This window comes from Helicoverpa zea, chromosome 16, assembly GCF_022581195.2.
Source record: "Helicoverpa zea isolate HzStark_Cry1AcR chromosome 16, ilHelZeax1.1, whole genome shotgun sequence".
NCBI lineage: Eukaryota > Metazoa > Arthropoda > Insecta > Lepidoptera > Noctuidae > Helicoverpa > Helicoverpa zea.
The window spans coordinates 3,680,765-3,693,114 of record NC_061467.1 but is presented as its reverse complement, the minus strand read 5'-3'; the positions used below and the strand labels follow the sequence as shown (position 1 = coordinate 3,693,114).

Here is a 12,350-nt window from a genome sequence, read left to right as displayed (position 1 = left end):
TTGCGGGTGAGCAATAACTCCTAACTTTGGACCAACATAACATAAAGTTTTCTTTTTATTCCTTTCTTGTGATAGTAACGGAATATGTGATTTCCATTAAAAGTTGTGTGCTAATTTTGGTCCAATTTGTTTATAGTCCTAACAGAATTCTTCCATCGCCTCGTGAGTTTATCTTTTTGTTACAGAACGCAAAGTTTATAACTAAAGTTGACGTCAATCTATTCTTATCAATTGAAAACCGATTCAACGCAAACGTTTTGGACGTGACATTGAAATAGCATAAAAGAATATTGTCTGAAGACATTAACAGCGATAATACATATTATTTTTGATAAAATTTCACAATAGCCATTGCGAACATCGATCACGAGTAGAAGTCAAGGTCTTGAGGTCCCAGGACTGTCACACAATCATACCACGCAATCACTCGTAAAATAACTTTTTAATTAACCATCATTGTGCTGGAATTACGACACTTGTAGCAGTGCAGCTGATGTGCTGATACATTATTTCACCGAATGATGTAAAGGTCACACCTTTATTAGCAGTCATTGATAAACTTTCCATGTATCAAGGCCATACGTGACGTTTACATTGAATACCCTAGTGTGATTCAAAAGAAATAACAAGGTCTGGAATGTAGGTAACATTCCGAACCATTGAACGCGAGACTTTTATAGTAAACATCCTCCCTTGTCTGCCGTGTTCATCCGTACCACTGATTGCCATTTCTTCTACCTTCCATTAACGTACCGTGCATTGTTTCTATAAGCAAATCGTATTAATTCCTGAATAATTTTTGATCATCATTGATTACATTGGATAGTGGATCCATCAAAACTTTAGTAGCTTCCTAAATTATGTCCTTAAACCAACTATCATAATATGTCCATAATATGTCCATAATATGTGTAGGTAAAGTGAAAATCAAATTCCAGAAGAAAAATGGTACCTAGTAATTGAAATTATTTGGATGCTTTTATGAAAATTCATTCGTTCTCACTTTAACCATGTGACAGAGCCAGCATGACTTTTTCACATTTTAGATATCTCAGGCGTAACTTTTCATTGGAAGAACCTACATCATCATTCATTTTATCCTGAAGGTTATCTACAAAACGTATATTTACCAGACAATAGCTAATTAACAATCGGCCAATAAAACGTCAATTGACACTTCTCTAAAAGATTTATAACGGAAGGACATACAAAAGAAACTCGCCTGAAAACTGATAGGAATCTGAAGGAAAACCGACTAGAGGGAAATATTTAGATATTTTCGAAAAAGATCTGATGCTTGGTCAGACTAAAGAGCAGGTGATAGTCTGCATTAAAATAAAAACAACGAACCTACATGAATACCAAGAAAGGTCATATAGTTATCTGATTATCTGCAACATAGATAAGTGAAACAGGATAATTTGACTTGATAAAACAAAAGTGTGTATTCCCCAATGAAAATGGACCGAATGAATCATACATACTTTTATTACTTCTTAGAGTTCGGTAATAAGTCTGTGCTGCCTTACAAAGGAAGATAGAGTTGCCTAGGTACGTTATTGGGTAGAGGAGGTCAGACTGGCAGTCGCTGTATGCAAAGTCCTGGTACCTACTCAAATGCTTTTGGTTAGAGTGGAAGCCGATGCCAAGATGATTGGGAAAGGCCCAGGCAGATGATTATGAATTTAATATCTGCGATCTCTAGAACTGATTATAAACATTTGGAGTTGGGAAACTACCTCACATTTGGTAAACAATTTTCCAACGTCAAAATTGTAATACGCCAGTTTTCTTTACCTTGATCAAAGTATTGGATACGCATTATAAATAACACCTATAAATGACAGAAATATGGCTTTTCAATATTTTCATTGATGCACCTAATGTAAACAAAGTCATGTTTTATAATCAAAGTGAGTGTTATCGTTTTAGTTAATATCTAGCTTGAATATATTTAATTTAATAAAGGAGAAAAAGCAAACTTTTCCTGTAGGAAAAGTTACTAAGGAAAAATCTTCCCCGACTTTCCCACTCAACAACCAATGGAAAATTAATCTAGTAAATTATTATCTTACTTGTCATTACGGGAATTATCCTATAAGAATGGTGTAAAAGGTAACTAACACTTGGTGGAATACATTAAATGAATCATTTCTAATAACCATTGAATTTGCATAGGTCCTTATCGGGACGTGTGATACATAGTGCAATCACTCAGTAGTGTGAAATGCACATTCAAGTGACTATATAGATACATTATAACTGGAAATCTATTGATGGGACTAATAAGTACCTATGTATGTAATGTTATTTTTAGGGTTCCGTACCTCAAAAGGAAAAAACGGAACCCTTATAGGATCACTTTGTTTTTTAGTAAATGGTTATCCACCTGCGGCACCTATTTACTCCACATAGGTAACATAGCTAATCTATATGGTATTCGGCTCAACCTTGCCTACTGGCAGAAAACAAGAGCCCAAGAAATAAATAAAGTGAACCTAACATATATCTTATATACCTACACTTGCATTGTTACGCATATTTAAATAATTACTGAACTTACTGTTCTTCATACGTTCTCTTCCCGAGGCTTCATTTTATCGTAGTTTCCATCCTAAATGATAAAACATCTTATATGTACATCAACAAGCCCAAATTCAAAGGATTATATTACAAAAAGCGGCGATTCATATTATACTAGCCGTTTTCCCGCGGTTTCACCCGCGTCCCGTGGGAACTACAGCTCGGACCGTGATAAAATATTGCCTATGTTACTCAGGAAAAGTGTATCTTTCCAATAGTGAAAGAATTTTACAAATGGGTCCATTCGTTTCGGAACCTTTACAAACAATAAAATCCTCTTTATTATATTAGTATATGTAGATTAATAGCACAGATTACTTAATAGTTTATAATATGTAACAGATGTTCAATATGACCTTTAGCGAACTTAGTAACAAATCAATTATAATGAAGATTTTATTGTATTCCATATAATGTATGTTAATAAAATAAGTAAAAAAAAAGAAAAACAAGTAGACAGGCATTTGTTCTTACTAGGTATTCTATTTGCACCTAATTACTGAATAACTAACTAATAACACCTAGACTGAAACTAAATGTGAAAACAGCATCTAAAAATACAAAGGCTAAATATATTTATACTGAATATTGTAAACTGCTATTGTGCAACTGTGCATGACCTAGGATATTGAGGTTTAGGATAACTTTATTCTCAAAAGAATACAATATTCACTTACATAACAACATTGAATATCATGTAAAGTATTATTCAATTAATTTATGTACTTCGTTCAATTATATTCAATTAATTTATGTCTTCGTTAACAACGGCAATGTACATTGCCGTTGTTGCTTCAAAACTCAATTCGTTAAAATGTATGAATTCTTTTGAAGCAATTAAACATCTTAAAATAAACAAGGTAATTAATTATAAAATTAGCGCAGAATTGTTTTATTTGTGGAGATGCAGGTAATGCACATACATCCGTATTTGTAAAAAATTGTTTGAAAAATAAATTAGAGGATATTCGTGTTAAGTCCTTGTTTTATTATTAGCAATTTTGCATATTTTTGTGTAGGTATAACAGAATAACGACAGCAGGGGCTGGCACTACATCTATCTACTCTTTTTATACCAACTGCTGACTAAATATTGGGAAAAAGCTAAGCAGATGATACTGACGAAATCTCTTATTTGCATGACTGCTAACGCTAATCTTAGATTCGGAATGGCATCAAAAATTCACAGCATATTTTTAATTAAAATAGGCAAATATTATTGAGCACTTTTGCGGACCGGATGTAAATATTTTATATTTTAATTATTTTCCTGCAGCTGCACTCGATGCTGACCGTGTTGAAAAAGAAAGCAGCAAAGCATAGTTACAGAAACTAAAATGAAATTTAAAAAAAGTGGTACAGTTGGTGACTTTAATCTAATACATATTTAAGTATTCATTTATTATTCACAAAAGCGGTTGAATCGTGACCAGAACAAAATATTAACATTATCGTGCCCCTGTATTCGGAGGCGGCAAACTGATAAAGATAAGAAATAATTAGTAGTCACAGCGGTCGTTCTAACGGAGCTTTGTTCTTAATTGTAGCTTGAGTGACTGATACTGGCAGCTGTGAGCTGGACTACAGCGAAAAAGAGTCAAACAGGTTTTATTAAGCGCCCCAGACTCTGATGTCGCGCCCAAGGAAGGCATTAAAAAAAAACTTTTACGAAAGTGAAGCTTGGGTCACTAAGTGTGATATTGAATTACTTGTACATAAGAGGACAGTGGTTCAATGTGTCGATTCATAGTTTATCAACTTGCAAAGGTCGTTAATTAATAATCAAATGATATTCATATGAATAACTTAATAACATCGACTTCAACCTAGGTCAAGGTATTCAGGAAAAATCAGTAAACGACTATTAACATTAACTACCTATGTCGCTATCCTCAAAAGCGGCTATTATGGGAAATACGAGTAAATCGCTAAGCCATGAAATTTCATGTTCATAAATTTTCATTTTATGACCTCAAACTGCAAAAGTTGTTTTTTCGTCGCCGTAATAACATTTTTATGTGCAACAATATACTAATTACGTTCCCAATCTTAGGTTCCATTACTCCGCCCTCTCGTTAAGCCGCTGAACTCCCAACACAATCATTAAATCGTGCAGTAAATTCCATGTGTGCAATTAAGGGGCTGGCTCCCTATTTTTAGCCGGACGAGTGATGTTGACTTTTTTCTCTTCAAACGAGGCGCGAGACGGGTTGCAGTGTCGTTCCCCTTAAACCTTAGGGCTCTCAAACCTACATAAGTATCGAGGCATTCGTGTACGACAGAGATGGGTTCTCTTGATTATAAATTAAAATGGCCGTATGCGTTTGCGATTGAGTTTGAATTACCTACCAGTTTTGTGATTGGAAGGTGTTTTGTTATTTCTTTTTTCATTGTATCTATAGGAATATCGGCGAGAGGGTAATTTTATATGATTGTTACGTAGCTGTCTTGTAATATTAATGTGGATAAGTTATGAAGTAATAATAAAATTGTAATTCCAGTATCCGACGCCTGCGATCAGTAAAAGAGCAACGACTGACAACGAAGAACTTACGAAAAGTGAAGCTGATAGGAGCCCCAAAATATATTCCAGTGAAAATGGGTGCGTACTTAATACTCACTTGTTTTATTAAACTATGGTTTTATCCGAGTACTTTGAGATACTACCTAGGTACTTACTTTAAGAATATTTTGAATAATAGAATACGCACCTTTCGATGAAGCAGAAGCATTTTACTAATGATATCTATTGTATTTTTTGATATCTTCAATGCGTAGGTAATTCTCCACCTAACTTCAGGTTAATTAAACAAAAAACAATTGTATAGATCTACATAAACGTGAAAATAGCAATAACAATTAATATGGCACCAAGTTCGAGATTTTTTTTTCTCTGTTTCAGTTCTGATGAGCAACGACAAAGTCACATTCAGCCAGTCGCAGGCACTCTGCCAGGGAGTGCAACCTCTTTGTCGAATGCAGCTCGTGGGTTACTCATGCGTCTGCTGGAACGAGACCCGCGGGTCCGCATCAGAAACTTGAGACAACTGCAACAGTCGGCTTTTTATATGAAATTCAATTTCGAACATGTAAAGTCAAAGAAGGTAAGGAAAGGAAATCTTTAGGTAAATGGAAAATTTGTGTTTCATGAAAGCTAACGTAAAATAAAAATAATACATAACCTTGTTATTTATAGTCCAATGGATCTCGATTTGTTACAAGCCACTAAATATATAAACGGAAATGGTTATGTTGTGCTGTGGAAGACATATGAGAACAATTTGCTGGCCTAAAAAAATCTATCACGGACGTGGCCAATGTCTATCTGTGTCATATCTATCATAGTGGCAATAAAGTCTGCTGTGTGTCAACAATCTAATTAAGTACAACATAAAAACCTAGACATTGGTCTTTAACGGTTTTTTTGTATTTATTTTATAAAAACTCTTTCTATTTTCTTGCTTCAGATATCGCCAAAATCTGTCCTGGAGCGCTTCTATCCCAATGGTGTTTCTTCAGCCGACAATCTGCGGATGACCACGCAAAAAATGTTTTCATCATTTGATCAACCGTCCCTTATTTAGTTACTCTTAATTAAGTTAAATAGGTAGTTACAAATACCTACTTACAATTTAAAATAATCTACTCAACTCTTGGAAAACTGGTCAGAATCTTCTAACTTCAATTTTCTGAAATCTAGACTATGGCAGTGTACCAATGGGAGGTTTTTTTTTTGAGAATTAAAAAAAAATGTTTATTAAAACCTACCTAGGTATCTACTACGTTACTGGGCCTTTGCCAATACCAAGGTCAAAAAATCATGGCCAGGCCCTTTATGTGGCTTGGTTGAAGAAAGTTAGATTTCCGGAAAAATTGTTTTCAATATCTCTCGGGACTCGGGACATTCGGATAATATTCTGACTAACTTCTTTTCTATTTTTAAATTGTTGATGACAAGTAGGTACGTTTCGTTATACGACCTCAAAATTATATGACGTAGAAATAATCAGCGCCATCTAGGCATCAGCTAGGAAAAGAATAAAAAGGAAATCCCTCATTAGGTACAGCAGCGGCTTAGAATAGTTACTGTGTATTTTTATAGAATGCCATAAAAAAGACAATATATTTTCTATAATTATTTTTATATCGAATATAAGATATACGTATATGTACCTACTTAGTAAGTACACAAAATACTTAATCATTCCATAGTTTTCGTAGATAATTATACCCTTATCTATATCTGGGGCCCGATTCTCCTAATTTTACTTAAGCGACATACGATTCACGTTCGACTCGATTCGACTGAGATCCAATCCCGACTCGATTACGATTGAAGCGTATGTGGCATTCCGCTATTTCTTCTTTGAAATAAACGTTTTTATCCTTTTCTGTCATTCAATAATGAATCATTTTGTCTGCAAATGATTTACGATTGCAAAATGATTGTACACCAAACTACCGTATAGACCCAGTGCCGTAACTAGCATTTTATGCGCCCGGTGCGAGCTTTCAAAACTGCGCCCTTGAAAAATGCTCTAACCAGGCTCTGACAATAAAGTGGACAAATGTGCACAAAAATAAATCTATCTATTTTTTGTTTACGAAGGTATAGGTATTTAGTAGATTTCTTTAAGATAAAAATTGTTTATTCAAAAACTATCTCTCGCACGCTAGTGCGTCAGTAACGCCGCACGCGTAGTTAATTAATAAAATCAAAGATAAAGGAAGGACCAATGAATGTGGCTGAAAGCAATGATAGCGTAACGTGAACTATATGTACATCTCCTCAGCTAGATTGACAGATTTGCTTAGAACTTCTAAGATAGAAGTGGCTCCCTCCAAATGAATATAGACAGAAATTGTCTCATAGTTACGGTATAGGTACTTTTGTTTGTGTATGTTATATTGCGAGCAAGACAAGGTGGATTTATATTTGTCTGATGTGTCGTGACGTGACGCGTCAGAACTATTGGGACATTAAATTCAAAGTAACTATATGTGAAAGAAACGTAAGTGTAAAGAAACCGCGAGCGAAGCGAGCGCGAACATTTTTGAGTTTTGGGACATAAAAGTAGTGTATCTAACGCGCCCGGCATTGTATGACAATACATTAATTAATTGAAATTTCTTGGTCCAGGAGCGTACCGCGGCGCCCCTGAGCCCGCGGCGCCCCTGAGCCCGCGGCGCCACTGAGCCCGCGGCGCCCGGGTTATTCGCACACCATGCACCATAGGTTAAGGCGGCCCTGATGCTATCCATACATTTGGATACAGTTCTTGTAAGCTGCGATCTTTGATGAAAATTAAAACAAAAATAGGAGTAAAATTCTGATCAAGGATTGGTTGGGGGCGCCTGCGGCGCCCCTTATGTCCGGCGCTCTGGGCCGTCGCCCAACCGCGCCCTACCCTAAAGCCGCTACTGGATACAATTTATAAACATATTGTTCGAAATACTAATCCTGCGCAGACGAAGTCGCGGGCACCAGCTAGTACTAAATGTATGAAACCGATACCGTTCTGACGCGTCACGTCACGACACATCAGACAAATATAAAACCACCTTTACAAGTGTTGTTGTTTCAAGATCGCTTGAAAAATGCCATATAGATATAGATAGTACAGAGTACAAAACAAAATGTACCTACTAACTACCATGCATGAAACAAAACTAGATACTGGTCTGGTCATTTCTGCGCCCCTCCAGGGTCTGCGCCCTGTGCCTGGGCACCGCTGGCACCGCCCTAGTTACGGCACTGTATAGACCAAAATAGCAGACCAATCGCACACCAATCAAATGTCAATCGATTACGATTGGTCTTATATTAGAAGCAGAATGCCCGATATGGTTAAAACTGCTATTGCGATCATATTGCGATTCGATTTCTATTCGATTTTGACATTATTAATTTAGGATAATCGGGGCCCTGGTCTAGTACTGGCTAAATCGAGTCAGCCTTAGGCGTTTAACAATGTATTAAGTCTAATGAGGTATATGGTTTAACGGGTATTTGAATACGGAGTATATATGTAGAAGATGTAACTAAATAGAAATTGTTAAACTTAGTGAACTACCTATTTTGTGTAAAATAGTTTAGATGGTAATATCAAACGTCGAAAATACTTCCAGTTTAACCATTAATATTTTCAATCTCTTTTTTAAGTTTGGTTGGCTGGATTTCCCACTTCTTTTAGTTAGAACTGACCTGTCCGTCTGGTTAAAAAAATAATTGTCTTTAAATATTTTGTACCTCCATAGGAGTGTAATGTTAATTAGTCATTTTGAAACAGTTGCATGCTTCTTGAATTCAGCTGCTGCAAAACTAAAGTCAAATTGTTTGTAAGATCTAAAAAAGCATATCTATCTGTGAAATAAAAACGAATCTCAAAGATTATGGTTAATGCCGTATCTATCTACTGAAAATAGAATCATAATAAATAACTTTAAACACTTGCTCGGTATTTTATTCAAACATCCCCATCATGTTAGGATAACTTTACAGACAGTAACTTTCAATATTTCATCAAACGAATCATTCGTTTGGATTTACGCCAATAAGCTTGAAATTACATATATTATTGCAGAAGTTATATTAAATAAAAAGAAGGTATACAACTATCAAACTACACACCCTGTATCATTCATGCATTGTTCTAAAATGTTAAGGCATGATTCCGAACGACGCAGCAAGCAGCAGTGTTGCCGCAGCAGTGCTGCCGCGATAGGGATGTGAAAAAATAATCGATTATGGAAATAATCGATTTAAAATCGATTTTTTTAAGTAGAAATCGATTTTGATGCGTATTTTTATTTATATGAATAATCGATTAATAATCGATTTTTTTTTAATAATTCAGTCTATTATTACCGATTTTTCATCTGCAACCCCCGACATAAAGTTTGGTCTTCTGGCCCGGGACGCAAACTACCAAAGAATACTATCTCTATGATGTTATATTAACGCCATCTATGTATCTATGACGGCATTCCTTCTGTACCTTTAAGACAGTTTAGTTGATTTATTTAATCAAACATTCACTAGATGAAGTCAATGAACACTATTTTACCGACATTTGGTTGATAAGTATGTCATTCATTATTCGTTAGTGAAACTCCGTAAAACGAAAGCTTTTCGCGACTAAAAGTTTCGAGTGTTATAGTGTTATTAAAAGTCTGGTCAACAATTTCTACGCCTAAAAACAAAAACAAAATTAAATTTAACAAATATTAAAAAAACCGTAACCAACGAATTCAAATTTAAATGTTTTTCACATAAATCAACAAAATTTAATTATTCAAATATTAAAAAAAAAAAACTAAAAATCCATAGCCATCGAGTTCAAATTAAAATGCTTTTCACAGAAATTAACAAAATTACATTATTTTTAATTAATAAAACAATTGATATACTATTGTTGGGACTCATTGTGAAAATAATTGATAAATTAGGAAAAAAATCGATTAATATAAAAAAATCGATTATTTTCTTATGAAAAATCGATTGTTAATTAATCGATTTTTCATAATATAAATTAATATTAATATTTTTATTAATCGATTAATCATAGTGATAAATTAATCGATTAATAAAAAATCGATTTTTTATGTTAAATGTCACATCCCTATGCCGCGACACTACTGGTCCCCGTACAATCTCTATTGGCTTATATGAGATTACATTCCGAGCTAGGCAGCAATGTCGCGGCAGCAATGTAGCGGCAGCACTGCTGCGCGTCAGTGTCGCCCTGCCGCCGCGACAGACCAGTAGTGACGCGTCTGCCGCCGCAGCAAGAGTACCTACTTGAATGTTGACACGTAAATTGACAACAAAAGGATGAATTTCTCTGACTTAGACTTCTTCCTCTTGCAACAGTATAAATAAAAGTTGGTCATCAATCGACATCGTGTCAACTCAACAACGCATCACCACGAACAGACACTGCCGCGTTGCTCGGAATCAGCGCGGCAGGCAGCTGCGCAGCACTGCTGCGGCAACACTGCTGCGGCAACACTGCTGCGTGCAGCGTCGATCGGAATCATACCTTTAGACAGACAATCCCGAAATAGGAATTCAATAGACTACAGAGCGCTCGGATTATTGATTTTTTGCAAGTCTAGCAACATTACGATTCATGTCAGGTTACTGTCAAATTAAAAAAATCATTGACATTTTGACAAGTTCTGCTGCTGCTTTTCATTCGGGCGACATACGATTTATTTCAAAATGAATTCCCTTTTGAGGAAGGCTGCGATTGAATACCTGAAGACGAATGCTCGTTCTTCCACCCACGCCGCCACCGCCGGTGGCCATGGAGGTAAGAAACATTATTGGATGCCTAAAATTATGTAATCAGATAACCTAAAGAAGGGCCCCTTATCTAGCTATCTTTTTACCTGTATAATATGCCCTATTTCAAAGGTTTTCTTGAAATGTGTATGCAATATACAGCTTGAACGTTGCCTTCAATTTCTAGCCTTTAATTTTGAGTTCTGTAACGTTTTTGCGTTTTACCTTTCCTGCTAGCGATTCATTTAATATGGATTCCATAAACATATATTTTTCTACAGAAAACATCGTAGTTTCCTGTTAGTGAACGACTAACGATAAAGGTATTAGGTGCATGCCATTGAAACTGGCATCACAAATTGTATGTTTTTCTGCTAGCAAAAATAAAATTTTAAATGTACACTTTGGAACATTTACAAACTACAGTTTGATTAACTTGCCTGTGAACAATAAAAAAATTATTACTATGACTATATAACGCTGTACTTGAGGTGGTAAACAAATGCAAACAAACTAGCTTGGGTATAAAAATAAATCTTTATTTCCATCAACTGCAATATAGGCAGGGAAAGACTGAAATATACCTAACATTTGATTTTCAAGAACAACTAACTGTTTTCAGGTGGCTACAAGCTGTGGAAGAAGATGACTTTCTTCGTTGCATTCCCCGCTGTTGGTCTTGGTATGCTGAACGCCTACCTGGCCCACCAGGAGCATGCTCATGCTGAAAGGCCAGAGTTTGTGCCCTATGACTTCCTGCGCATCCGTTCTAAGGTCTGCCAATGATTTAGTTAGCACTTATTGTTACTGAGTACAAAAAAATTGTATTATTTAAAATATTTACTTATTTTACTGCCACGCTGGATCTTATTTTTTCTTAAAAATGTGACTGTATCACCAGTCAATCACCGGTTTTATTACCAGCCAATACCATAGTACAATAATGTGTCCCATAAATTGTTCTGGATGAATCTTGAATAATTGTTTTTTTTTTCTAATTTCAGCGTTTCCCATGGGGTGATGGCCAGAAGTCCCTCTTCCACAACCCCCATGTCAATGCTCTCCCATCTGGCTATGAGGACTAATTTAATATTGAAATGCTAGAGCAATCATGCAAAACATGCTGTTAGATTACAAATTATGTATTGTGATAAGTAACTAAAATAAAGTGTTAAACTGTACTCTAGTTTTGTTTAGTTCCTTCCCTATGTAGAATAGATGAAAGTGAATGCTTTTGTCCTGGAAATGCATGATTAATTAAAAAAACGTAATATTTATTGAAATTATGGTTTTTCATTACTTTGGCACAAAATTGTGTTTATAACAGCCTTGCTGGGTTTTATTACCAGAGCTTTGATTATATCAAAGTACCATTGGCTTGTAAAACACTGGTGCTCAGCTGCGTCCGGTTTGACTTGAAGTTGGCCCCAACATAGTTGGGAAAAGGCTAGGCAGATGAGATGTACATTTTAAACATAAT

General features: G+C 35.5%; 2 protein-coding genes across 2 annotated transcripts in view; both read left to right on the top strand.

Annotated features, from left to right (window-relative positions):
• Positions 1–6,787, top strand: part of LOC124637865 (autophagy-related protein 101) — a 53,164-nt gene extending 46,377 nt beyond the window's left edge. Inside the window, exons 8-10 of the mRNA XM_047174584.1 lie at positions 5,085–5,185; positions 5,486–5,687; positions 6,051–6,787. Coding sequence (XP_047030540.1) covers positions 5,085–5,185; positions 5,486–5,687; positions 6,051–6,167 — 420 coding nt within the window. The 3' untranslated portion in view covers positions 6,168–6,787. The remainder of the gene's footprint in view (positions 1–5,084; positions 5,186–5,485; positions 5,688–6,050) is intronic.
• Positions 6,788–10,711: 3,924 nt separating this feature from the next.
• Positions 10,712–12,051, top strand: LOC124637787 (cytochrome c oxidase subunit 6A1, mitochondrial-like). The gene is made up of 3 exons (XM_047174440.1): positions 10,712–10,898; positions 11,493–11,644; positions 11,875–12,051. The coding sequence occupies exons 1-3, from the start codon at positions 10,808–10,810 to the stop codon at positions 11,953–11,955; spliced, it is 324 nt and encodes a 107-aa protein (XP_047030396.1). The 5' UTR covers positions 10,712–10,807; the 3' UTR covers positions 11,956–12,051.
• Positions 12,052–12,350: the final 299 nt, after the last annotated feature.

Excerpts from the sequence above, each read along its gene's own strand:
- LOC124637787 (XM_047174440.1), top strand. The coding sequence starts at position 10,808 with ATGAATTCCCTTTTGAGGAAGGCTGCGATTGAATACCTGAAGACGAAT. Across the intron at positions 10,899-11,492 it reads CACCGCCGGTGGCCATGGAG|GTGGCTACAAGCTGTGGAAG; the intron begins GTAAGAAACATT and ends AACTGTTTTCAG. Across the intron at positions 11,645-11,874 it reads TCCTGCGCATCCGTTCTAAG|CGTTTCCCATGGGGTGATGG; the intron begins GTCTGCCAATGA and ends TTCTAATTTCAG.